At 44.8% G+C, this 25,589-nt stretch overlaps 1 protein-coding gene across 3 annotated transcripts; it reads right to left on the bottom strand.

The window, feature by feature from the left end:
• Window positions 1-54: 54 nt before the first annotated feature.
• Window positions 55-24,926, bottom strand: Cenpu (centromere protein U). Of its 3 annotated transcripts, none has more exons than XM_055593604.1 (13): window positions 24,848-24,926; window positions 22,844-22,895; window positions 20,660-20,768; window positions 18,787-18,889; window positions 16,982-17,042; window positions 16,127-16,360; window positions 11,738-11,807; window positions 10,434-10,542; window positions 5,220-5,298; window positions 4,478-4,525; window positions 3,987-4,048; window positions 2,337-2,493; window positions 55-387 (listed from the first exon to the last, which is right to left on the bottom strand). In XM_055593604.1, exons 1-13 carry the CDS (start codon window positions 24,904-24,906, stop codon window positions 274-276), a joined length of 1,257 nt encoding a protein of 418 aa, XP_055449579.1. In that variant the 5' UTR covers window positions 24,907-24,926; the 3' UTR covers window positions 55-273. The 3 variants fall into 3 exon arrangements, with proteins under 3 accessions (XP_055449579.1, XP_055449581.1, XP_055449580.1); XM_055593606.1 differs by having other exon boundaries at window positions 2,337-2,390; XM_055593605.1 differs by having other exon boundaries at window positions 22,844-22,892.
• Window positions 24,927-25,589: the final 663 nt, after the last annotated feature.

Below are 25,589 nucleotides of genomic sequence, written 5' to 3'. Positions count from 1 at the left end.
GTTCCTAATTAACCAAAATTACTCTAAGCTTGCACTGACATCATTAACGTTTATTTTAAGTTAAAACTCTTATGTCACAAGAGTGAAGTTTATTAATGCAATAATCAGGAATATGACTGGCTTCTGAAACTATTAGACAATCAAACTGGTATAGTTTGAATGACAAAATAATAATAGATTCTGATGACTAGGCCACACTTATTTTCAGACCAGAAGGTTGGTTGTGCAGAGCACAGTTTCAGGAGGAGAGATGGCGGCAGGAGCCCCGGCTTCTCATTCCTGCTTAAGGAGCTTCTCCAGCTGATAGTTGATGGTTTTCAGGTGTTTTTCGGCTCCCAGAATGCTTCTTGCTTTAAATAAAAGAGCTGGGAGGCTAGACGAATCATACTGTTGATGAAAGAAAACTATTTAGACTCACAAATAACAATACTTTAGTAATTTCTTAGTTCATAACCCTAACGACCAAAGCCAATTTTGATAGTTTCCCACCGGCTCATTCCTTTTAACTAGGATCATTAGGAAAACAGGTTTCAGCCCATCCCATCTCCTCAGAACATAACTGCTAATATAACATCATGAGGAAATGGCTCAACAAAGCTTGAGCAGATCTCTGTACCCCAGGCAAGACCAGCTGCTCCAAGAACTGTGGCATCTGCAAGACTGAAATGGCAAGTCATACTCAAACTTGGACTAGGAAGTATGGGTGGCATGTTGGGTCTATCTGATCTCATCTATTTTGAAACAGGAATTTCTAAAGCAAGTTTTGTTTTACTGAAAGAATGAATGGGATGAGAACAAGTACCTGTTAAACTCTTAGTGAAACAATCTCAAAGATATCATTTAGAAAGTAAGTTATTGGGTCAGTTACACCTTAAAGGTGCCATCCAAATGTCTACAACGTTACAATACAAACCCATCTAAATTAGAACACAGGACCCAACTCAGGACTTAGAAATAACTAACAAAACCAAACTTCCTCTTGCAAACATGTGAGGGAAATTAATTCCTCTTAAATAATTTTCCATACTTTTGAAAGCTTGCTGGCAAATGTGATTCCAAGGTATTTTTCTTAATGATGAAAACTGAGCAGAAAAGCTGTTTGACAGTGGTGATTACCAGCCCTCATAATGATGGGATTTCTTTTCTTCCACATTCATACTATATTATTGGAGAATTCAACTGAGCAGATGTTGAACAGCCTACATTCAGAACACCTCAAGTACCCCCTCTCTAAAAGGAGTTGGGAGAATTCCCTTAGAGCTGTGGGGTTTTCTTAGAAAGACTTGTGGCCTATCCAGATGTCACAGGAAAGAAGATAGGTGCTACGGGCACTGAGGATATAAACTTCTTTTGTGAGAGCAGTGTGTTTCAAAGCAGTTCCTACAGTTTGGTTTTCAGGCCTTGGCTAGACCAGAGAGGGAGAGCATTTGCCTAGCACGTGCGAGGAGAAACAAGATCTCAATAGCAGACTATCTTTAGTTCAGATCCATGCTACTATTTTTTCACAAACTTAGTAATCAAATCCCCAAAACAAACTTTAGATACATCTTTAAAACATATTTTTGTAGCTCCAATAGATGAACAAATCTTTAGCTCAGGAAAACTCAGATCAATGCCAGATCTGAATTTAGAGGCAAAGTATACATACAAACCTGATCATGAGATACATAGAGACACTGGTGTATCTCTATCATATTCTATACATATGATAGAGACACTGCAATATGATATATATTCTATACATAATCCTATTAGTACAAGTCTATATACAATTCTATTAATGTAATCCTATATACAATTTTATTAGTATAATAATACTTTTCTGGTTCTATTAGGTATACAAATTTGTTTTTTTTGTTTGTTTGTTTTTAGCAAACATTTCTATTAACCGGGTATCACAGCAATAGCGAAGTCCCAGAGGCAACTTCAAAGTATTAAAATAATAGTAAACTACATTTTCCCAACTGTCTTACTGTTTCTCACCCTCTCAAGCCACCCGTTATTTCCGTGTGACAGCTTCTAAAGCGTGAACACGGTGGCTGGCCTTTACAACACGTCTGAGTGAGCAGTGTACTGATGGAAACTGTGATAAGGCAGAGTACGGTTGTCAGTGAGAGCTGTGCACAGCACACACTGCCCTCGAAGTGCAGTTCTCTGAAGGGGGACTAGGAGTAATGTGGATTCCTCTGTCCAGTCAGTAGCTAGGAGGTGCTGCAGTCTCCTGACTGACGTACAGTACTGCTGTTGGTTACCTCTCTTCAGAACTACTGGTACACTACACGCAGATGGCCGCATCGCCCTCTGCCGCACAGCAGGAAGAGAACAACAGAACTCACCTCTTCCTTTTCCTTTGGTTCACTCTCCTGAACATCCGAATAATCCTGGTGTAGCTGTTTTAAATTAGATAAGAAATGCGCGGAATTCTTAAGTGATGCTTTTCTCTCCTTAAGGTCATCATATTTTTTTTGCAGCTGTTTCATTTGTGGTTCTAATCTAGATAACAAAAAATGTTAAATCTTAAAAAACAAACTGTAAAATCCAAATTAATAGAAATATATGTATTGTTCATGGACTGAAATTAAAGTGCCCATATTACAGAGAACAGAAACCTGAACCAAAGGTAACTAAAACATTTTCTCCCATATAAACAGCATGTAACACAGTCTGGCAGTCTACAGTGCATGAGCATGAGCTCCTGGGCGAGGGAAGAAAAAACCAGAATGGGGCCAGGTGGTCTGCCTTGCCTCTCGTGGAACGTGTAAAAGATGCTAGGATTCCATTCATCTCAATTCTGATATGCGATTAGCAGCGACAGCCTTGGAGAACATGCCTCACAGATGCCGAAATTCACCAAGTCATTCAAGTCCCAGGAACTACTGGATTAAACATAAATTTGCTAACATATTCTGGGAGTAGGCAGGAGTAGCCGGCATGACAATTTAAAGAGGAAGTCAGGCAGAAAGTTATTAAACTCCCCAGTTTCCAAGGCCAAATAAAATCAGCAGAAAAACTGCCACAGGGCCTGGGTAGAAGATGTGTGACAAATAATTTGTCTCTCTCAAAATCCTGTGGCAGTCACTTTAAAACCTAGTACTTAGCTGGGCATGGTGACACACACCTTTAGTCCTAGCACTTGTGAGGCAGAGGCAAGCAGACCTACAAGAGTTCAAGGCCAGCCAGCGTGGTCTAAAAAGTGAGGTCCAGGACAGCCAGGGCTACCAGAGAAACCCTGTCTTGAAAAGCAAAACAAAACAAAATTACTTAGCATTTCAAATGTTTGCTGACATATCTCCGCTCTACTCAAGCCTCCTGCTATCACACCCCGCTTATAATGAGGCAGGTGCTCAACCACTGAGCTACACAGTCAGCCTGTCCAAGCTCTTTTAAAGCATCTTGAGAGCATGGCAAATTCTACACTTAAGCCTCTGAGCACTCCATACCTCAGCAGGCCAAAATGTACACACAGGCGGCCAGACTCTGCACCAGCCTTCTGACCCAGGGCATGGGAACTGGCCCCAGCCCTAGACCTCGGAATAGGGACTGACGTGAGTGTCACTCTAAGTGTGTACCTCGCTGAAGAGCCAGTGACCACTGCCTTACAGAGCAAGACCATCTGTCAAAAGTAAAACAAGCAGCAAGCAACATAAGCAGAACCTTCCGCATCAAGTCCTGCAGAGAACCCTTCCGAGGCTTACTCACTGACTCACACAACACCCTCTAAGAAACAGGTCCAAGTATGCCCATTTATACAAAAGGACTGAGGCCCTGGGAAAGTCAGGAACTCCCCCGCTTGCAATCAACGGCAGAGCCTGATTCAAGGTCCAGGCAGTCTAATCCTACAGTCTGCTCATTAAAGCTGTAACGAGGCTGCCTGAGGCCAGACCAGAGATGCCGATCAGAGCTGACGGTCCTCTACAGCACTCTGCTAAGAGACAAACTCCACTGCCCTTTAGGTGAGCTGTCAGCAGGAGCAAGTATTATCTTACCGAAGCAGTTCATCCTGGACTTCAACCAAACGCCGCCTTTTCTTGTCCATGTCGGCAATTATCTGAGCAATACAATGACATACTTAGGTTAACACGGTAGAAGTTTCAACACTTCTGCTTACCTGAATGAGGCTCTGAAAGCACAGAAACAGGCAGATGGGCTGCAGCTTAGTGGGAGTCTCTGAAGAGGACAGGAACAAGGACCCTCCCCCTCTTGGTTGGTGTGTTTAGCAGTTTCATTTCACTATAGGCCCATGGGTACCAGACTCATGGCCTGGAACTTCTGAAAATGAGCCCAAATAACCTTTCCTCTTTCTGAGTTAATTGTCTCAGGGGTTCAATTAGAAGGCAGAGGGCTAACAGACAGCCCCAGTCTTTAGTCCCCATTAACCTTACAAAAGCAAATTAAAGCTGCCCAAAGCCACAGAAGCCCTTCTATAAAACGCAGCTTATAAAGTAAACTGAAGGTTATACAAAACCGGAGGACTTACCTTGGCGTTCTTCCTTTTCAGAGCCATCAGCACCTGGCCTTCTTTAAGCTACAATGACAACAAAAACAATATCTAATTTTCCAGATTTAACTGTTTCAAGTTCCAAATTTAACTGTTTCAAGTTCCCCATGAGAAGGCGCTGGGGAGGTCCCAGTCAGTAAACTGCCTGTCAGGAAAGCAAGGGGGCCCAACTTTGGATCTGCGGCACCAGCACATTTGGCTTATAGAAGGTGCTGGTGGAGATGTGCTGGTCTTTGGGGCTCGTTGGCTGGCCAGCCTAGTGAGAGCATGATCTTCCGTTCAGTGAGACTTTGTCTCAAAAAGTAAGCTGTAGAGCACTTGAGGAAGGTACTCCGCATGGGCCTCTGGCTCCACATATATGCGCACATGCGATTCCACATCCACACACACAGAGAAATAAGGGCAGCTCTCATGTGGTTATTGTCACAGAGCCAAGCAATGCAAGTGCTTCTACAGCCACGGGTCACTGTCCAAACTTTAGTTTAAAAAGATATGGAGCAGCCAGGCCTATCAGCACACACCTTCAATCCCAGCACTTGGGAGGCAGAGGCAGGTGGATCTCTGTTGAGTTTGAGACCTGGTCTACAGAGTGAGCTCTAGGACAACCAGGACCAGATAGAGAAAACCTGTCTCAAAATAGGTAGGTAGGTAGGCAGGCAGGCAGGCAGATACACAGACAGACAGATAAATTTAGAGTAACAGAATATGTCAGTGAACTTACCATTCTGACGAGTTCCTCTTTAATTTTAAAATAAAATTTGTTGATGGCTTGATTACAAATTTCAGAGTCTACTCTTTGTCTGTAAATTTTTTTGAAAAAAAATCAAAATCAGTATCAAAAAGGACTCTGAAAGATGCATTTCATTTATGTGATACATAAGTACATACAGTTTGGCATATATTGTTTAAATACCTAAGAGCAATGTAAAACCTGTAGCTTTTTCTCATGCTTACTAAAACTGGGGATAAGAGAGGGGAAGGGAAAGTGGGCAGGGCGAGAAGGGACACTGTCAACACGTTTGGAGAGAAGAAACCTGGTGGGTGGGCTCTTGGAACCCGGAGGCAGACACAGCAACTGCTTCTGGGTCTCTGGCCTATCTGAAGGGAGTTGTCAGCTGACTGAAGGTGGGACCCTGAGCATTCTAGAAAAGCACTAAAACTGCTGGGCCACACCCCAAGCCCGGGTGTTTTATCTGAGCTTTTTGAGTTCTTTGTAAATTCTGGGTAACAGTCTCTTTCAAAAACATGATACTTTTATAATTTCATACATACACATGCTGTTTGATCAGAGCTCCCCATTACTCGCTTCTTCCCTCCCCTCTCCCATCACATAGCTGTTCTTTTCAAGTTCCCTTCCTACTTTCCTGTCTTTTGTTTTTGGTGATCTACCTAATGGAATTAGGAATGTCTGCTTGAGCATGGGGTGGGAACAAATAAGTTCTTGCAAAGATTTTCTCCCACTCTGGGGACTGTCTTTTCATGCTTGAACGTATCTTGCACACATACAGAAGAAATTATTAACTCAAGTCCAGCTTGTGCACTTCGATGGGCTGTGTGTTCTTACTGTAGTCCCGTCATTATCAAATCCAAGGTCAGTCAGGTTTTCCTTTAAGTTCTGGGAGTCCTGTGGATTTACACTGAGGTTTGTGATCCAATCTGAGTGAAGATTGCCAAGGGGCAGTGTTTGTTGTTTATCGAAGTTTAGAGACAGGGTTTCACATGCAGACCAGGCTGGCTTCTGCCTCCAGAGTCCGGGGGTTACAGGTGTGCACCACACGGCCAGCCCTGTGGCACCATTTGATTCAGACTGCCTCCGCTGTGCTGTCTTTGCTCCTTTGTGTTGGCCGGCTCCGTATGGGCTCTGTTATTTTCAGCACTACGATGCTGCACCCACTACCACACCTTATAATGAGGTTTCTCAACTATTACGCCAGCTATTCTCAGTCTTTTGCCTCTGCATGAATAGTAGGATTGGTTAAGAAGATTGGTCTGATGCCTGTTATTGGCCCTTAAGATCCGTTTGTACCTATCTTTCTTTTGTAAACCTGCCTAAGACATATCTGACTGGTTGACTAATTCAATAGCCTATACCTGGCAGGGCAGAATAGGATAGGTGTGGATAAGGTTACTGGGCTTTTGAGTTCAAGAGAGAATCACAGGAAACAGACAGGAAGAGATGAAGAAGGAGGACACCATGATGGGTTAGTGAGGAGAAGAAATCATATGGGCCTGAAGGAAGGACTCCAGTAATGGCGTGGAAAGGCCCAGATGAAAAATAAAAGTATTTATAAAATTATGGATGGAAGATAGTTCTGATGAGGAGGATTAAGGTAGATGGCACTGGATGAGGACCGGGAGATGGATAGTGAGGTTAGTGAGCCAGTGTAAGTAAAACATCTGCTCAGCCCAAGGTAAATGAGGCAATTATAAATCTAACGTGTTTGTGCCTTATTATTTGTAATAGTATATTAAATAATACCACCGGGAAAATCTTAGGGCTAATACTAAACGTTATATAGCCCAACAGCACATTTTTTTTATTTATTACAACACCACCCACAACAGAGTTTGCTGGGATTTTGAGGCTGCCCAGCTCGAAGGCTGTGAACAACTGACACGTTGACAGTCCTGAGTGCGTTTATAAGTGAGTGATACTGCTGCGTTTCTGTACTTATTTGGACATTTCTTCCTTCGGCTCTTAGGTAAGTTCCTTATTTGGGGCATTACTTATGTAAGTGGAGCTATGGTTTTAATTTCAGATTCCACAAGTTCATGCAGTGCCATGCACTGTTCTTTCAAAGTCTCAAAGGGAAAAGAACTAAAAAGTTCTTTTCCCTTATGTGCTATGCTAGCTAAGACTTTCATCGTAATGTTAGACTTAGTGCTGAGAGGAGACGACTCTGCTGCTTCCTGATGATGATGGGAAAGTGTTTTTAGTCTCCCATGTGAAGCACACCAGCTCTAGTTCCTTACACATAATTCTTTATCAAGTTAAAGCAGCTCACTCTATCCAAATTTTACCCAAAGACAAAATCATGAACGGGTATTGGGGTTTTTTCAAATATTTTACCTGAACTTAATACATGATCGTGTTAACTTTTTATCTTTAGCCTGTAAATTTTTATTTTACTTTCTAAAGTTGAATCAGTCTCGTATACCTTAGATGAATCTTACTTGTTGGATTTACCTATTTTTAATACATTGCTGAAATCAATTCACTATTACTTTGTTGAGGATTTTGCAACCGTTTCTTATGGAAAACAGAGACAGATCTCCGAGGTTATGATTTCTTCCTGTGTTTTTGGCTGATTGCATCCACTTCACCCGAGTGCCTCTGAACAGCAAATGCACAACCAAAGCATGACAACACAACCCACAGAATGAGGGAAAACATCTGCAAACCACATATCTCATAAAGGGACAATATCTAAAATACATTTGACAATCATTCAACCACATACACAACACAGTCCAACTTAAAAAGTGAGCGAAAGGTTTGAATGGCATTTCTCCAAAGAGGATAGAGAAATGGCTACCACGTCACAGAGACGAGCTTCATCCGCATCCACACGTGTGCACTAAGCACACACGGAAGGTGGAGATGCTGGAAGGTGGCGGCGGCAGTGTGCGCATGCTCATGCTTTAGCAGGGCCGGGGGAGGACAGCAGGCGTCCTCCTCTACCGATCTCTCCCTCATTCCTTAATTCAGGATCTCCCACTAAACCAGGACCTAGACCGGAGGCAGAACGTCCCAGCTATCCCCCTGTCTCTATGCTGCACAGCTCTGGAGTTACAGCTTTTCATGTGGACTCTGGGATCCGAACTTGGGTCCTTATGCTTACACGGCAAACTTTCTAATCTACTGACCCATTTTCCCAGTCACTGAGGGGAGAACTATAAAATGGTATGAGGTTCTCAGAAAAAACATTGAGACAGTCTAAAAAAATAAAAACAAATATCATGTAGAGCAGCAAGTCTACTTCAGACTATTTATACAAAAAACCTAAGAGGAGGGACCAGAATACACCAATATTCATAGAAGTATCTGCTGTGGGGAGGAGAAAGGGGTCAACTATTTTAATGGTTGCAGATTTTCAGTTTTGCTGAAGAATGCTGCACGAAGTGCAGATAGCTAGCCGTTCCGCAATTTAAAAGTGGTTCATGGTACATCACATTCTCCTTGTGTTTGTACAGTAACAAATTACTTGCATACTTCATACTATCCGGATAGCTAAAGGAGTACTATTCCAAGTGTGACTAAACATGTCTCTGCTCACAGAAAGATGGGGTTTCCTGGGTAGACAGCATCATGGCCAACGTCTTTAGAGAGGGTGCAGCAGAGAATGAGGGGATAGGGCAGAGGACAAAGTCTGAGATGAAGAAGGTTAGTAGATGGGATGGGATGGCTGGCTTTGTCAAGCACACACTCTAGAATCATCTGGGAAGAGTTATCTGCCCACAGGATCACCGCATCCTGGGGAATGCCTTTGAGGGATTTTTAGGGAAGACCCATCCAGAATGTAGGCGGCACCATTTCACAGTGGGGCCTGGATGGTACAAAGTGGAGAAAGCCAACAGAATTAGCAACCTGTCTGCATTCATTCTGTCTGCTCTGGCCTGTGGAAGTGACGACCTGCTTCAAGTGCCTGGAGCCCTGATTTCCTCACAATGATGGTCCACAACCTGGAACTGTGAGGTGAAAGAACCCCCTTCCTCCTGAGTTGCTTCTCACGGTATATTATCAGGGCAACACACAGGAAACGAGGCGGTGGTGCAGGTGCTCCTCATGTCCGCCAGCATTCTTCTATAGCAACGGTAAGAGTGCCTCCCATGGACCCTACCCGCGAGCTGGAGACCGCAGTCCACGGACTTCACAGGGTACCCTTACAGCTAGCCTTAAACACCCTTACTGAGCTGCTAAGTCCAAGGCCAGGGTGCCAGTAGTGGGGAACCACACTTGTGGCTCATGGCAAGGAAGGGCGTTCCTCCTTGGATTGTCAGCCTGCCTTCCTAGAAATTTTCATGATGCTTTCTCTTCCTTCAGGAGGCGAGCGTTGGGGGCATCTCCCACAGCAGCATGAGAGGAAACAACTTGGTCTCGTGGCAGAGCTGGGGAGGATTACTAGCCCAGATGCAGAGCGGCTCAGAGAATACTGATGTTTGCATTGTCCCACGCCTCCCCAGCCGCTCCACCCAGCCCTGTAGCTTCTGCCCATCTCCTGAGCTGCTCTGCCTGCATTCTGCTGATGCCATGTCCCCATGGAGGTGCCCACTCTGACTCCCTGACTGCTGCCTCAGTGGGTCTTGTTCTCAGGAAAGCCAGATGCATTCACAGCTGGGTGTGACTAGTCTGCATCTCTCAGACCCGCCTCTGCCAGGCTGCATTTTTAAAATATTTCTGTTTAATATCTTACATTTTAAGAATCACTCTCTCCAGGAAAGATCAAAACCAGATTTGGGCTGCTGGAAAATAAGTGAAATCAGACTGATTCAGCTGTTTTTTCAACTTTCCCTACCCCAGGCTGGAGGAAGGCAGCTGAAGGTATGCGCCCAGTGAAAGAGTGAAGCCCAGACGTAGCTAGCTGCTGTTCCTCGCCGTCATGACGGAGGCTGTGCAGCTGTGGGCTTCCCCCAACACTCTTCTCCCAAGAGCTGGCAGGGGCTGGAGTATGGCCACACTTAGCAAACCCTGCCTGACCAAGAGAAACCAACAGCAGCAGAGAAACAGATTTCTAGATTAAATTAAAAGTCTGTGAGAAACGTCTAGAATAGATGACCGAATAACCTGAAACCAGCATAAAATAAAGTAGGTAAACGAATTATAGTGAAAATGTAAAGACATCTTAAATGCATTAGTACAGAAAACTAGGATGAACACAGTCGTACTGTGAGCACAACTGATCAGGTCCACGTATTACAACATCAAAGGACTCACTTATACTCCAGGAAGGTTTTCTCAAATACAGACAAAATGACATCCAACTCCATGATGTCGCTGCATCTCTTTCCTTCTAGACACCAAATATGCATAGTTTCAGAAGCACCTAGAATATTAGGCACATGTCAGTTGAATACACTCATTATCATACCCAGCTCTAGGTCCAGGGCTGCGAAACGCTGAACGACACTAGTCCTACCAGAGTGTGAAAACAGCCATCCTCATGTCTTCCCATGCCAGGGCAGGGTCTGCTGGCCCTGTCCACTGTCACCCCTTACTGTGTCCACTGCCAGCTTTTTGAGACGGGGTCCCATACTGATGTGCTGCAGCGTGGGGTCTTCGTTCAGCTATGTAACCCTGGATTCACGTGGTCACGTGCTGTTGCTGTTTCTATTTTAATAGGCTTTTAAACGGTGCGGCATACTGTAGGAGTTCTCAGTGACTTGGGAAACGGGGACATAGCTACCCTAGGACTCGACACCTTCACTCTAATCCTTTGGAAGGAATAAAAACATGCTGGTAAAATTGTACATAAAAATGTTCACGGGGTGGGGGCTGGAGATGAAGCCCAGTGCACTTTCCTAGGATGGGTAATGCCGGGAGCTCAATCTCTAGAACTCCAAGGGAAGAAAAGAAAGAAGGGGGGAGGGGGGAGGAGAAAATAGAGGAGGTGGGGTAGGTCATACAGGATTTATTTAGCACAGCCCAAACCTGAAAACTCAGTGCCCACCAGCAAGTGTAGTGAGCAGGTAGAGACTACAGCATGTAATTCCATCTACATGGCTTTAAAAAAAAAAGAGTTATCTTTATTTTTATTACGTATATGTGTCTGTGGGAATGTATGCCGGCACCTATGGAGACCAGAAGAGGGCACTGACCCTGGAACTGTGGGAAACTGCCTGATGTGGGTGTTGGGAATTGAGAGGGAAAAGAATGGGGACTGGATTTTATGAAAGCATATTATGTGCATGTATGAATATTCCCTTGATAAGAATTCATGACAAAATGATAAAAAAAAAATGTTACCCCAAAGTTGCAATTTCTTAAGTGGCAGTTTCAGCCAGGGTGGTGGTTTAGCTCTAACACTCAGGAGGTAGAGGGAGATGGATCTCAGTGAGTTCGAGGTCAGCCTGCTCTATGCAGTAAGTTCCAGGACACCCAAGGCTACATAGAGAGACCCTATCTTGAACCACCCCCAAAAAATAAACCCATTTGCTATATCAACAACGAAGACAACTTAAAAACAGGATGTTTTTGAAACATCTTGTCCAAGCGGCAAAGCATAAAGCACCATTCTGTACCCGAGTCTGTGCCTTCACGTCTTGATTTCTTCCTTCTGCCAGGAGACAGCCTCACTTTCTTCTGCGTTTTCTGCCAAAAAACAAAACCAAACAGTATGGCCTTTTAATTTAGGAAAAATACTTTTCTTTGACATCTGAAGATAACAACATTATCAAACCACCAACCGATTTTACTATAGCTCTTATTCAGTTCTTCAGGAAGATTAAAGAACAATCTCAGGTCAAGGAGACCCCAATACACGAAGCAACATAAAGCACATTGGGGTTATCCCTGGTTACACGGCAAGTCTAAGAACAGCCTGGGCTACACGAGACCCTTTCTCAAAAATGAAACATAGCTTAGTTGGTGGAGTATTTGCCTAGCATGTACAAAGCCTGGGTTCATTTCCATCACATATACTGGGCAAGGTGGCAAAGCCTGTAATCCTAGCACTCACACTCAGGAAGTAAAGGTACAAAGATCAGCCCTTCAGGGCAATCCTTAGCTATGTAGTGAGTTCAGTGCTGCCCTGGGCTTCTGAGACCACAACCCACAAAACACAAACAACAAAATAACACATTAAAAAAAATGTACAATGAGTTTTAAGACAGTAATAAAAGCATACCCAATATATAAGTCAGAACTAACGGAAGTGTTAAAAAGCATCAGAGTCTCAGAGTGCAGTGTTTTATGATCTAAATATGTATAATAAAAAGTTCACAAAGAGGGTCTGGAGAGCCTTCATCACGGCTCAGTGATGAAGAGCACTGGCTGTTCTTCCAGAGGACCAAGATTTAATTCCCAGCACCCACATGGTGGCTTACAACTGTCTGTAGCTCCAGTTTCAGGGGATCTGATGCCCTCTCCTGGCCTCTGTGGGTACCACGGCATTCATTCATGTGGTATATAGACACGTATGCAAACAAAACACCCAGACACATGTTAAAAGCTGAAAAAGAAGAGTAAGAATTGGACAGAAAATTTGTATTTGAACAATGACTACAGCTTCCATAACAGAGGTGTGAGAAGCTCGGCAATCCGTGTTCAAGCAAAATGCAGTGTGATATACATGAAAGCATGTCACACACAGTTCACATGTGAAACTAAGATGAAGGGAAAGCCTGATGCCAGCAGAGACAAGGGGCACTGTAAGTACATGACAAAACTTTCAGCAGGACCATGGGAAACCGAAGCTGTCGTGACAAACTTGAAGAGCTGAAGGGAAACTTGTCAACGCAGAATTCTGTACTGAGGCAGATTCCCTTAAAAGGCAGAGGTGAATAAAATACGAAATACTGTCAGCAAACTCTGGAAGACTGTCATCAGGAAACAAAGTGAGGGGCTCTATAGGCTGTGGGGAAGGAATCAGGTGGGAATTGGAAAGGAAATGTGGGAAAACAAAACAACAGGATCCTTTTCCAGTTTCTAAAAAAGGAAACCATTTCAAGCAAAAATGATAACCCAGTAAGGTCAGAGTCATAATATAGGCACAATAAACAGAACTAAAAATCAGAGAAGAATGGAAAACAGGAATTTTCACAGTTATGTAGTTACTTTTCCCTGACAAGTTGCTTTCAGCTAGAAAGGAGGAGGGGACACACAAACAGACTTCTAATTTAAAGAAATCTTCATTTTAATCTAGGAGAACTACAAACACACACACACACACACACACACACACACACACACACACACAAAATACAAGCACAGGCAATTCACAAAGAAAGAGAATCAAATACCAAAAATATTACCTCAGAATTACCAACAGAGGAACAAACTTGCTCTCTCCCAATCACCCCCCGCAACCAGAAGGAACAGATGAAAATAAAAAAGACTTACACCTAACTATATCAACACGTATATAAAAAGTGACTTAACCAGAGACTCCAGTTCCAAGGCAGAGATTGTCAGAGTGGATACGGAAATGCTGTCTATGAGAAGAGACCTGGGGGAAGAGTGACATGCAGCTGAATGCTAAAGGCACCAAGTTTCATTTAGGAAGAAGTTTTTGAGAACTACTACTACACAGCTGGATAGCTACGTTCAGTAAGAATAGACAGCGGCTAAAAGTGAAATTCAGGTGTCTCACCACATGTGTTAGCTGCATTTTTGTGGCTGTGATAAAACACCATGACCAAGGCAATTTATAAAAGGGTGTGTTTGGGGCTTACAGTTTCGTAATGGTGGGGGCAGTAGACACAGCGGCTGGAGCTGGAAACCGAGAGCTCGTATCTCAAGCCACAGACAGAAAACAGACAGTGCACTGGACACTGGAAACCAGGCATGACTTTTGAAACCTCACCTCCAGCCAGGCCACACCCCTAAGCCCTTCCAAACAGTGTCACCAACTGAGGACCAAGTATTCAGATGCTTAAAAACATGGCAGGCATCTCCTTCAAGCTACCACACCACAGAAAAAGGTAACGGATATATTAGCTTGATCTTATCATCCCACATAAGCCATCTCATTGTGTCCCACGAAGACAGCCAATTAAGATTTCTTGATTTTAAATGTCCACGGTAAAAGTCTTCAGGAAAGAAACAGCTTAAATCCTCAAGGAGGCGGTGTATAGCAGCACATGCCCGCAGTCCTGGCTACTCAGGAGGTCAGGCAGGTCAAGATCAATGGAGCCCATAAGTTCAAGAGCAGCCTGGGACACCACAGAACCTGATTTCAAAAACTCCAAATCAAAACAAAAAGAAATTCAAAGAACTAAAGAAAATCTATAAAACTGTGATGCTAAAGAGAAAACAAAAAAACAACCCCATCTCTTTTACTGATCAAAGAAACCACCAAACATCACTAAAACATAGCAAACACAGTAAGAAGACATATCTGAACTACACTGTCCATCGACACACTTCACCTGACAAGTAGAAACACCACAATCAACAGCAAAGTCAAGCACAGGGTGCACTTACTTACTGTGAGAGACCCCTGGGGGAGAAAAAACCTACACAATTAGTGCTAAGTGAAACAGCACGTTTATAGGAAGGCGCTCCCATGGAATGACCCTTCCCAGCGAGCTTGTAGAAGAGCAGCCTCACAGTCGTAGCCAGTCTTCGTCAGCCCTGAAGGGGGACAGAGCACCGCAGCATGGGCAACATGATGTGGCCAGAAGGGGACAGAGCCTCTGCTTCTTCAAATCCCCAGGAGCGGCCCCGGAGAGACGGCCACTATGTAGAAAATGGCAGAGCCTTCAGTTTATGAAAAGCAAAGGGGTTTCAGGGGAATGAACAAGCCTCGCATGACAACCTGGCCTGGCCCCTGTGTCCAAAGGGCGTGGAGGCAGTGCTCGTTAGGGCCAGAAACTAACCCTGCAGCTGCAAAGGGAAGGGGCTACAAGGACACAGCGTGCTTTCTTACCAACTGTCCCAGGGCTCTCTGCTCAGAGCTGCAGAAAACACGGCCTGACCTCTGGGAAGGAGAAGGCGGCAGCTGAAGGGTCTGTCGGTAACTAACAATATTCATCTGCTTATGCAACAAGTGCTGATAAAAGTAAACAAATATTTTGTTTGGTCTGTATACAGAAGGGAACCCTGGAAGACTGTATAAGAAATAATCCATGAGGCCATCCATCTGTGGTTAGTGCCTGGCAAGGGAGAAAGGAGAGGCAGGAGGAGCAAAGACATTACTGTATTTGCAACTATTTTCAAAGATGAGAATGAATTATTTATCTACACTAATCAGCCAAGTAAATTAATAAAACAATATAGAAGAATATGAACCAAAAGATACTATACTTCAAGTACCTTGGAAACAAATGTGATCCATAGCATTTTGTTCTAAGGAAATGAATCAATGGTTCATATTCTTTGTGTTCAACAGGATGTTGATTCAACAGAACACAAAGATTCTGTTAAATCTCAGAGAAATCCATCATTGAGCAGGTTGTACTAATGCGTAAGCATTTAGGAAAATACACACACACACACACACACACACACACACCTAATAACTAACAAAAAAAGAAGCCATGTATTTAAAAAAGAGCAATGGGGTGGGTGGGAGAGCTTGAAGGGAAGGGAAGGGAAAAGGATATGATTATATTATTATTATATTATAACCTCATCAAAATAGTAATTTTTACCAATAGATACAATGGGTATCCACGAACAGAGTGCAAGTTAAAATGATGCTGTTGGATTCTTAGTGACAAGCAGACGGTGAGGAAAGGCTAGGGGAGAACCGTGGAGTGCAGAGCAGGACAGACACTGTTCTGGGTTATGGAACTGTAGATACATGCACCTTCCTTTCTGGATCGTCTAGGTTTTCTAAAGAAAACACTGCTTTCTGTAATGAAAGCTTGAAACTTATTTTTTAAAATCAAAGGAAACCTTTCATCTCCTCCTTAATCTGCTCAATGAAGTCTTTTCTCGCCGAGGGGCAGACGGCAGACACTGCTCACCAGCTGTCTGTGTGCTGCTTGGGCTTCTTCTACAGCAGAGGTCCGAGTGCTGTGGGGCCTTGTCCTCCTGGGCGTGGCGCGTTCCTCTGGCTTCTCCGGGGGTGCTGAAGACACTGCAGGAGGCACAGCCCGGTGCGGCTCCTCAACTGTTCTGTCTGCAGACTTCACTCTCCTCTTCTGGTCATCCTCAGAGCTGTCAGGCTCGCTGCTGACGGGCTTCGGCTTTCTCCTGGGCTACGAAGGAAATAGCAGTGCTGTTTAGAAAACTCAAATCTTTAATTCTTTAGTGTCAGGGAACTACAAAATCCCCATTTCTCATTTATAAACATCAGAACTCAACGGAACATCTAGAAGACAGCATGGTTAGAATGGCACCTAATTCTCTCTGCCCTTGAAAAACCACAAACTGAACACATCAGAATGAAATAGAAACTGACTGGGTAAAGAGACGTCTGTGAATTCTTTCATAACATTTCAGAAACAAAAATATTTTTCCTGGCTAGAGTGATAGCACAGCAGGGAAAGGCACTTGCCACCAAGGCTAATGATCTGAGTTCAATCCCCCCATATGGTGGAAGAGGGACTCTGACAAGTTGTCCTCTGACCTCCAAACACAGCTTCATGCACTTGTCCACATACATACATACATACATACATACATACATACATACACACATACACAAAATAAATGAATATAACTTTTTTAAACTTCTTTTATTATAAAAGTAATTTCTAAGATATTCCTGTATGAAAAAAAAAATACTGCTACGGGACATTTTTCTCTATTTGCATCTACTCCCGTAAAATACACAGTATCTTACGAATTAAGATAGAAGAAGGAACACTGCCACATACCTTCTTTGTACTGTTCTTTATAGACTCAGTTCCACTTGCTTCGCTTTCAGAAGGGTTCACACTGTGTCAAACAACAAGCCATCAGTATCTTGTACATAATGTTATCTATACGTTGCTTCCGCATGAGAACAAGCTGAATGTTTCTATTCCATTCAGATAGGCCACGGGCAGGTGTGACACCTTTCTAGATCTACTGCCCATCTCCCACATCTGCTCACATCAGTTTTTCCCAGGCAAGTGAGTCATCTAATGGAGTCGAGACTGAGAACTGCACTTCATCCAAGGCACTGGTCCCAACTCTGTGGGATCATCACTGGGCCCATAGCTGGAACAATGTCTCCTGTGTGGAGAAGATGGAAGACCCTGTGCTAACTGGGAGCCTGAGGCAGGTTGACACAGGCAGACTGGTCAGTGGAAGATTTAATAGCAACAGCTAAAGCTAGAGGCACCACATCCAACAGAAAGGGCCTCAGAAGCAGGGCCTCTCCATGACAGACCAGGAGGCGAGGGAGGGAGGGAAGGAGAGAGGGTAAAACCGAGGGAGACATCTGAGAACAGCACAGCTGAACACTTTAGGGAGAAGGTGTCTCAGGCCTGCTGGTGTTCTGGGACATGCGAAACTCTCCCCACGGCCCCTGCCCTGGCTTTTTTGTACTTACATGCAAACCCCACCTTCCTTTCCTAAGGGCTCCCTTTGGTGGCAGGACCATTCACCCCAGCAAGCAATCTACTGACCCCAAAGCAATCCCACAGCTGCCCGATGGCGACTCTTCTCCAGCATCAAGACCTACTGCTGTGCTTCTCGGCTATGCCTCAAACCACCCACTGCCTCTCATCTCTGACACAACCACCCACCTTCCCCACCCCAGCCATGAAATGCCCCTCTCTCCCCCACCCCCATAAAAGACTGGCTATAGTCCCAGTGCTGACTGGGTGAAGACAGAAGGATTCCGGGGACTCCTGGCCAGCAAGTCTGGCTGAATTCATGAGGTCCAGGTTCAGTTAAGAGACTATGTCTCATAAAAACAAGGTAGAAAGTGATCCATGAAGACATCCAGGGTCATCCTCTGACCTCCACATCTCTCTCTCATCGCACAGAGAGACAGAGAGAGCGTAAGAAACTTATAGTTTTCACATATATCATTAACTACAACAGATAAAAAGGAAGACTCTGTTTATAATAACTACCAAACAAACAAAAATATTGATAAATAACTCTGGAATAAACCCAAGAAAGATTAAAAATCTAAACAACAATTTCATAACCTAGGATGTCACTAAAGGATACAGGGCCCTTGAGCCCATGAATACACATTGGCTCATCAACACAGACACCTAATCCCTTAGATTCACTTAAAGCGATAACCCAACCAAAGAGACAGCATGCTTAGATAATTAGGTGATAATTACAATTATACGTAATAAAAATTATAGGAAATTACGTTTTCACGTACCACTTCTTTTGAGGAAAATCATAACAAGCTGGCTCAAAAGATGCTGTAATGACGTAAGTTTTCTTAGCATGTTGTTTTTCTATAAAAACAACTGCTTAAGGGCTAGAGACAGCTCAGCAGTCGTGAGCAACTTGCTCTTCTGAGCACCTGAGTTCAGTCCCAAGCATCCATGTCAGGTGACCCACAACCGCCTGTAATTCTGGTTCCAGGGGACCTGACACCTCTGGATTCCTTGGGCACCTGTGCTCACCTGCACACACCCACACGTAAGATAAGAAAAGCAAGTGTAACCCTCCCCCCCACAACAAGCAAACAAACGGAAACCCCCAGCTGCTTGCGATGGAGCCATACTTTCTGCTCTCTCTTCCTCCAAGAGTGGCCGGAGAGGCGGAGGCCCCACGGTGCTTGGACAGCTCCTCTTCAACCTCTATGGCAGTGCTGTGCAGAGGAGGGTCTACAAAAACAGCAAATGGAAACTGACTGATCGTTAAGTTGCATTCCCTGGTGGCAGGACACAAGGCAATCCTTGTTTAAACGGCCAACAAAGTCAGAGTTGGCTACACAGGCTACTTCCAAATACTTAATCTCAACCTCAGTAACAGGAAACCTTACTGACAATTAAAAAAAAAAGCAAGCAAGCAAACAAAAACAACAAAAAAATCATGTTTTCAGGGGCTGGAGAGATGGCCCAGGGGTGGAGGCCCATTGCTGTTGTTGGGGACGAGACTTGAGTCCCAGAATCCACGTGGCGGCTCACAATCTTCTTAACTCTTATTCCAGGACATCCAATGCCCTCTTCTGGCCTCCATGGCCACCAAGCGTGTACATGGTCCAGACATATATGCGCGTAAAACACTTACGCACATAGAACAAATCTAAACAAACGTTTTTAAAGACATGTTTTCAAATTATTTATCTGTATTCTTATGTGCAGTAACGGAACTGTTGTCATAACACGAGATGAACATGGACAAGGAGCCTAAGATGCTCTTCCCTCCCCGCCACGCATTATCGGAGCTGCTGGCTACCATGTCAGCCAGTAAGTGTTCTGGGCATCCCCCTCTGACTTCATAACTCACAAAGTGCCAAGCCTTTAGAGGGCAATGGACACAAGCATGAATGCCCCTGCAGGGAAGGGGCCTGTCCTCTCTCACTCCCCTTCCAGTCACATTCACCTGGACTGCAAGAGCCTTTAGACTAGAGCAACAAGTGGACCCAAATGAAGACATAGGAGAGCACGTGCCTTAGCAGAAAGGCGGGGAGGGAGCTGCTAAGGCTGCTCCCACTGGCTGGAGAAAGACAGTGACAGGACACTGCAGGGGTGTTTTGACACAGCAATAGTGACCCCGACTTAGACAGCAAGCACCTTCCTCTTTCATGGGGTTCCCAGAGTTCCTAATTCACAGAGTGGTTGCCAGGGGCTGGGGTGTGAGAACAGGGAGCTGTGTAAAGGCCACACAGTCTGAGTTAAGGACGCTAAAAGGGTTCTGGAGAGGAATGGTGAGAGATGGCCCACCTTCACCTTCAGCAATGTGAGCAGGCCTATCTGCCACAGAACTGCTCATTCAAAACCGGTAACAGAGTGAGTTCCAGGACAGCCAGCGCTACAGAGAGACCCTGCCTCCAAAACCAAATAAACAGACAGTAAATTTTATGTCCTAGTACTCTGTATGTGTAAGACACCACTATGGGACATTATTTTATACTCACTACAATGGCTAGAAAAAAAAGTACCAATAGAATAGTAGTATCAGAGTTGCTATTGGCTCAACAATTCTCCTAGTGTTATGTCTCAGAGAGCTCAATAAGTGTCCACACACCCACTCACTGACACCCCCGCCACGCACGCACGCACACACATATGCAAAAAGAAAACTTGAACATGAATGTTCATAGCAGAACTATGATCAAGACAAAGAGAACGTAGAGCCAACTGAGCATTATTGAGCCATAAAATTTAAGGAGGAATTGAACACATGCTTCAACCTTGAAAATGTGATGCTAAGTTACAGAAGTCCTGAGAATATGATTCTAGACAAATCTATAGACACTGGAAGTAATTGTATGGTGTCTAGGGATCAGAGGATGGGAAAGGGGGCTGGCTGGGGTCAGGCTTCTTCTAGGCTAAAACTCTTCTGGAATTAGATAAGGGAGCTGACGGCACAACTCTCATTAACTGAGCATTGCTGTTTCCACATCATGAATGGGGACTTAGAACACTGACCAAAGAATTCATAAGGTTCTTCTTCCTCCATTTCTCCCAGGATGCTGGAGACATCAGAATTGTTAGGGAAGGCAAACACATCGTTGGGTTTGTGCTTTTGATCAGCTTTCTGAAAGTGAATAAAACCAGTCACTGAAACAGCACCCGTCAAGTTTGCAGTACTCATCTCTAGAGGACCCTCTAGCTAGTCCTACAGACACCTGTGCAGCCACCAGGTGCTTTCTGAACCTCAGACCACTCTGATGATCAAAGGCAGGGATGGGTAAGCCATTTCTCCAGAGGCCAGAGAGTAGATACTTGGGCTCTGTAGGACACTAGACTTCTGTACCATTACACACAAAAACAGCTATTGACAAGACAGACAGGAATGGACATGGCCACGCTTCAGTTCAGCTTGACTTCTAGGCTCTGAAATTTCGTATCATTTTCATACAGCATTTTCATTCTAGGCCAGCTTTGCTTTTTCTTTTCTTTTACTGAGACAGGTTTCACTGTGTATTCCAGCCTAGCCTTGAACTCAATCACAGGAGTTCTCCTAAGTGCCAGGATTATAAATAGGTGTGACCCATCCTGTCCAGCTTATTTAAATCATTTTAAAATGCAAACAAAACAGAACAAAAGAGCATTTGGTTAAAAACAAACAAACCAAATCAAATGGCAGGTACATTTGGCCCATAGGGTATCATTTACCTAACTACTTGAAATAGGGTATGATCCTACTTGAAATGCTATGATCCCCTTTCCAGAAAAAGGGTACATGCTCAAAAGCTCATAAGCAGTTTTGACTGCACAGAGGGTTAGAGCCTGCATCCTGCAGGAGAGAGACCGTGGCCTCCAGTTCAATACACAGATTAAACCCTAAACCCCAGTGAAAGAGCAAAAGGAGAAAATCTTCTACAGTAGTTTACAAAATACAAGAGGATGCTACTATTTACAGGTAAGAAAAGTCTGGAAGCTAGAAAGGATATGCGGTAACACTAGCAAACAAAACTCCAGTGAGTCTCAGGAAAGGCCCCGTTCACAGGGTGCAATCTGGAGAGATGTCAAGAAAGAGCAGGCGGTTTGCCTTCAAGCCAAAGAAACCCCAATCACATGCAGGGCAAACGCTCCCAGAGGGAGGTCCTGAAAGCCGGGAAAAACCACTCTAGTTCCAACAAGGCTGGAAAGGGACTATTGTCCAAGAAATCCCCTCAGGGCACAGAGGATTTTAGCTACTCTGAGCAGTGGTGGGCAGGAAAGCTGAGCTAGCTTACCAGAAGGCATGAAGGAGCATCAGCCAAAGCTAGAGTTAGGGCAGTAGCGTGCCTAAGATGGAGAAAGTGAGGGACACAGAAAGGGGCCAAAAGCACTCTGAAAAGCTAGCCCTAAACTTGAAAAAGCAAACACCCTCATCTCTCTAGCTTGGGATGGCAATGAATAATGTTTTGGAATTAGCGATCAAGAAGGTTAAACAAATGTACTTGCCTTTAACATAAATTTCCCGAAGAAAAATAAAGCTATAATGTGGCCAAAGAGGAATACCACAAACCCAATGCAGGTGTTACAAACTGTAGCATGAGCCGGGTCTGATGGTGCATGCTTTGTAATCCCAGCACTCAGGGAGGCAGAGGCAAATGGATCTCTATGAATTTGAAGCCAGCCTGGTTTACAAAATGAGTCTAGGACAGCCAAGGCTACACAGAGAGAACCTGTCTCGAAAACAAAACAAGCAAAAATGAAAAAAAAAAAAAAAAAAAAAAAAAAACTAGCACAGAGAAATTGCTGTAAGGGAAAAATGTCGATATAGAACATTACACAACTTTTACATGATGTCCAATATTTGAATAAAATTAATGTCAAGCTAGGCTCAGAAAAGAAAAAAATGGTTCTAAAATGTTAAGTTCCTTTTCTCCATCTTACTGGATAAAGCACTTTTTAAAGCTCTTATTTTAAAAAAAAAAATAAAAAGTGTGTGGAGCCTGGTGGGGTGGCACACACCTGTAATCCCAGCACTCAGGAAGCAGAGGCAGGTGGATCCCTATGAGTTCAAGGTCAGCCTGGCCTACAGATGAGTTCCAGGACAGTCAAGACTACACAGAGAAACCCTGTCTGGGAGGGAGGGGGAATTGTCAAGGGAAGTTACAAAAATGTGATTCCCACAAAATGACAGTTTTGTTTTCAATCACATTAACAAACATTACTTACGTGTTTGCTGGAATGTGCTCTTTTCAAAGCGCTCTTTGTACGTATTGCACTGCTAAAACACAGACAACAAAATTACAAAAGGGAAGTTAGAAAACATTTGGGCAACCAGGGAAAGCAAAAGCTGAGGTTCTTCCCAGGTGCTCCTTCCCAGGCTTCCCAAACTTCCTTCTTTAGTGATCACCCAGCAGAGCTGAAGCTGTGGCAGCCACCACCTAAGGAGCAGGACTGGGGCTGGGGGCCCTTCTCACTCTGTAAACCATCTCAGCTGTGGGTGTACTAGGTTGCAGAAATAAAAAGTTTACTTCTGAGCCTTCCCGTGAGTTGCAATAAAATGCTTTTAAAAGGATGCGCCAGATGCAGAATTTTCACAAGGCTTTTTCGGCCGTGCACCGCGTGCTCTGTGATGTGGAACATCGCTACTATAAGCCAGAAAAAGCAGTTTAGAGCGCTGGTTCTCAAATTTCAGCTGACTTCACAGCCGCCTGAGAGGCTTGGGCAGGGCTGCAGGCCAAAGGTACACTTGTCCGGGACTGAAGAGGGGAGGGGCTGAACATTGCTGGTCCGCCTAGGTAGCTCCCAGCATAGGACAGCCCAGAAACTCTGGGCTGGGGCTGAGATTCTCCATTTCTAACCAGTTCCCTACTTGAGCATATGCTCAAGCCTGGAGAGCTGTTTTACGTAACTTGCAGACTGCGATTCTCAAAGGTCCCACAAAGCAGAAGTAGGTATGAAATCCAGGCTGAATAAGCTGCTCAGCCTCAACTCCTTCTACCTCTTGTCTGTGCTCCAAATAATACAGAGAAATTTCCTTCCAGCTTTGGGCTGGAGAACTGGAGCAGATTCCAAACGACAGAGCTCCCTAAGATAACCAGTTATATTCTGTTGTGTGCACCTGTGACCTTCAGGTCTGGATGAGGGAAAGGTTTCAAAGCCTCAAACCTCAAGATGTTGAAACAACAAAAACCACTCACCTAGCAAATCAAGTTTTAAGCTCCTTTCCCTTGACTTCTTCCTTTCTTCTCCCTCTCCCCCTTCCTCTTTGCCCACCACCTTCCCTCTTTCAGCAAGGTCTCAGGTAGCCCACATTGGTCTTGGATTCACTATGTAGCCAACGGGGCCTCTGCATATCTGAGCCTCCTGTCTTTCCGAAGTTCTAGGATCACAGACGCGAGCCATGACACCAAGAGTTCTCCTTTTCTCTTTTTTAAAGGAGCTGTGCATGCATGCCCAGGCCTTTAATCCCAACACGTGGGAGGCGGAGGCTGGTGGATCTCTGAGTTAACGGCCAGCTGGCTACAGAGTCCCAGGACAGCCAGGGCTACACCGAGAAACCCTGTCTCAAAAAACCAAAAAAATTAAAAGCACGTTACCACTCATTATACCCTGTTAAGTTCCTTTCCCCTAGTCACTATATTTCTTGTTTAATCTTCCTCCTCATGGCTCACCCAGTGTGGATTCCCCCACCATCTGCGTCCTGCGGTACCTACAAACACGATCTCCCATAGGCAATCTTCCCACAGAAGACCTACCCAGAGACCGACCTTTCTACCAAGATCCCTGCCAGGCTTTGGATGCGCGCCAGACACGCCAGAATGCTCGAGCCAGCCTTTCAGAGTTTAGCAACCTGTTTAGATCTTCGTAAATAAGATGTCTGAAGCACCCTGAATGTCCTCTAGGCATTCAGGCCATCAACCCAAGCCCTAAACAAGCGGCTGCCTGAGATATGGTTTGGCTTCAGGGTCCGTGTTTTCTACTACGAAAACAGCTTGGTCTTGGAAATAAAAAGCAATGACGACCGACGAGGAAAGGATTAATGTTAACTATCTGCTTGTCACAAGAGGCAACGCTGGTGTCTGAGTTCCTCTCCCACCCAGCTTGAGCCCAGGGACTGTATCCCCATCCTACGGCTCAAGCGCCCGGGACTGTGGGAACCGAGGCCGGGTCGGCGAGTCTCTGGGACAAGCTGAGGCCGTCCCGGGCGGAGTGCGGGGCGGCAGCACTTACCCCGGGCTCTCCGGGGGACCTGGACCCCCAGAGTGTCTCAAGCTTTTCCGAGCCACCATCCTACCGGTCCCAAAGCCAAAACTCGCGCCCAGCCGGCCTGGCCCAGACCAACCAATCAGAGCCTAGCACTCTCTGTGCCCCGCCTCTTCCGGGGCGGGCCCAGCGAGAGCGCTTCCTGGACGAGAGCATAACCGAGAAACAAGCCTGGATAACCAGCCTGCAGCGGAGCGGAGTCCCGAGCCGTCGGTTCATCTGCTCCGGGGCTGTCCCTCCCGCCCGAAATCCGCACCGGTGTTTTCGAAATTTAGAACTCCCCGGCCTCCTGGGCGGAGAAATGACCCGGAGCTGGTGTGGGTGTGGGTGGACCCGAGGTGGCCTCCGGCGGATCTGAACTCCTGCGCTTCCGGGCGGCTTTTTTTGCTAGTTGATGGACAGCTGTCAAGTTCCTTGCATTGAGAAATGCTGCTTTTAGTTTCCTGTAGCAGCTCACTGTTGGACTTGACGTGGTATTTGTCCTCCCTTCCAGGATCTTCCTTTGTAAACCGGGAGGGTGCCTTCTGGATCCATACTCACGATTCTCTTTAAAAATTTCTTGGGGTGCAAAAGAACGAAAAATTAAATGCGTCAAAGATCCAAGAGCTAAAACGGCGAAACTCAAGAAAACTGAGTCAAAACGTTGGACTTGGCAATGATTTTTTTGTAAGGTTTATTTTATGTGTATGAATGTTTTGCATCTATTTAT

The sequence above is a fragment of the Psammomys obesus genome, unplaced genomic scaffold (genome assembly GCF_907164565.1).
Source record: "Psammomys obesus unplaced genomic scaffold, mPsaObe1.curated_primary_1811, whole genome shotgun sequence".
Classification (NCBI taxonomy): domain Eukaryota; kingdom Metazoa; phylum Chordata; class Mammalia; order Rodentia; family Muridae; genus Psammomys; species Psammomys obesus.
Note: the sequence above shows the minus strand (reverse complement) of the source record. Positions and strands in the feature narration are given on the sequence as shown.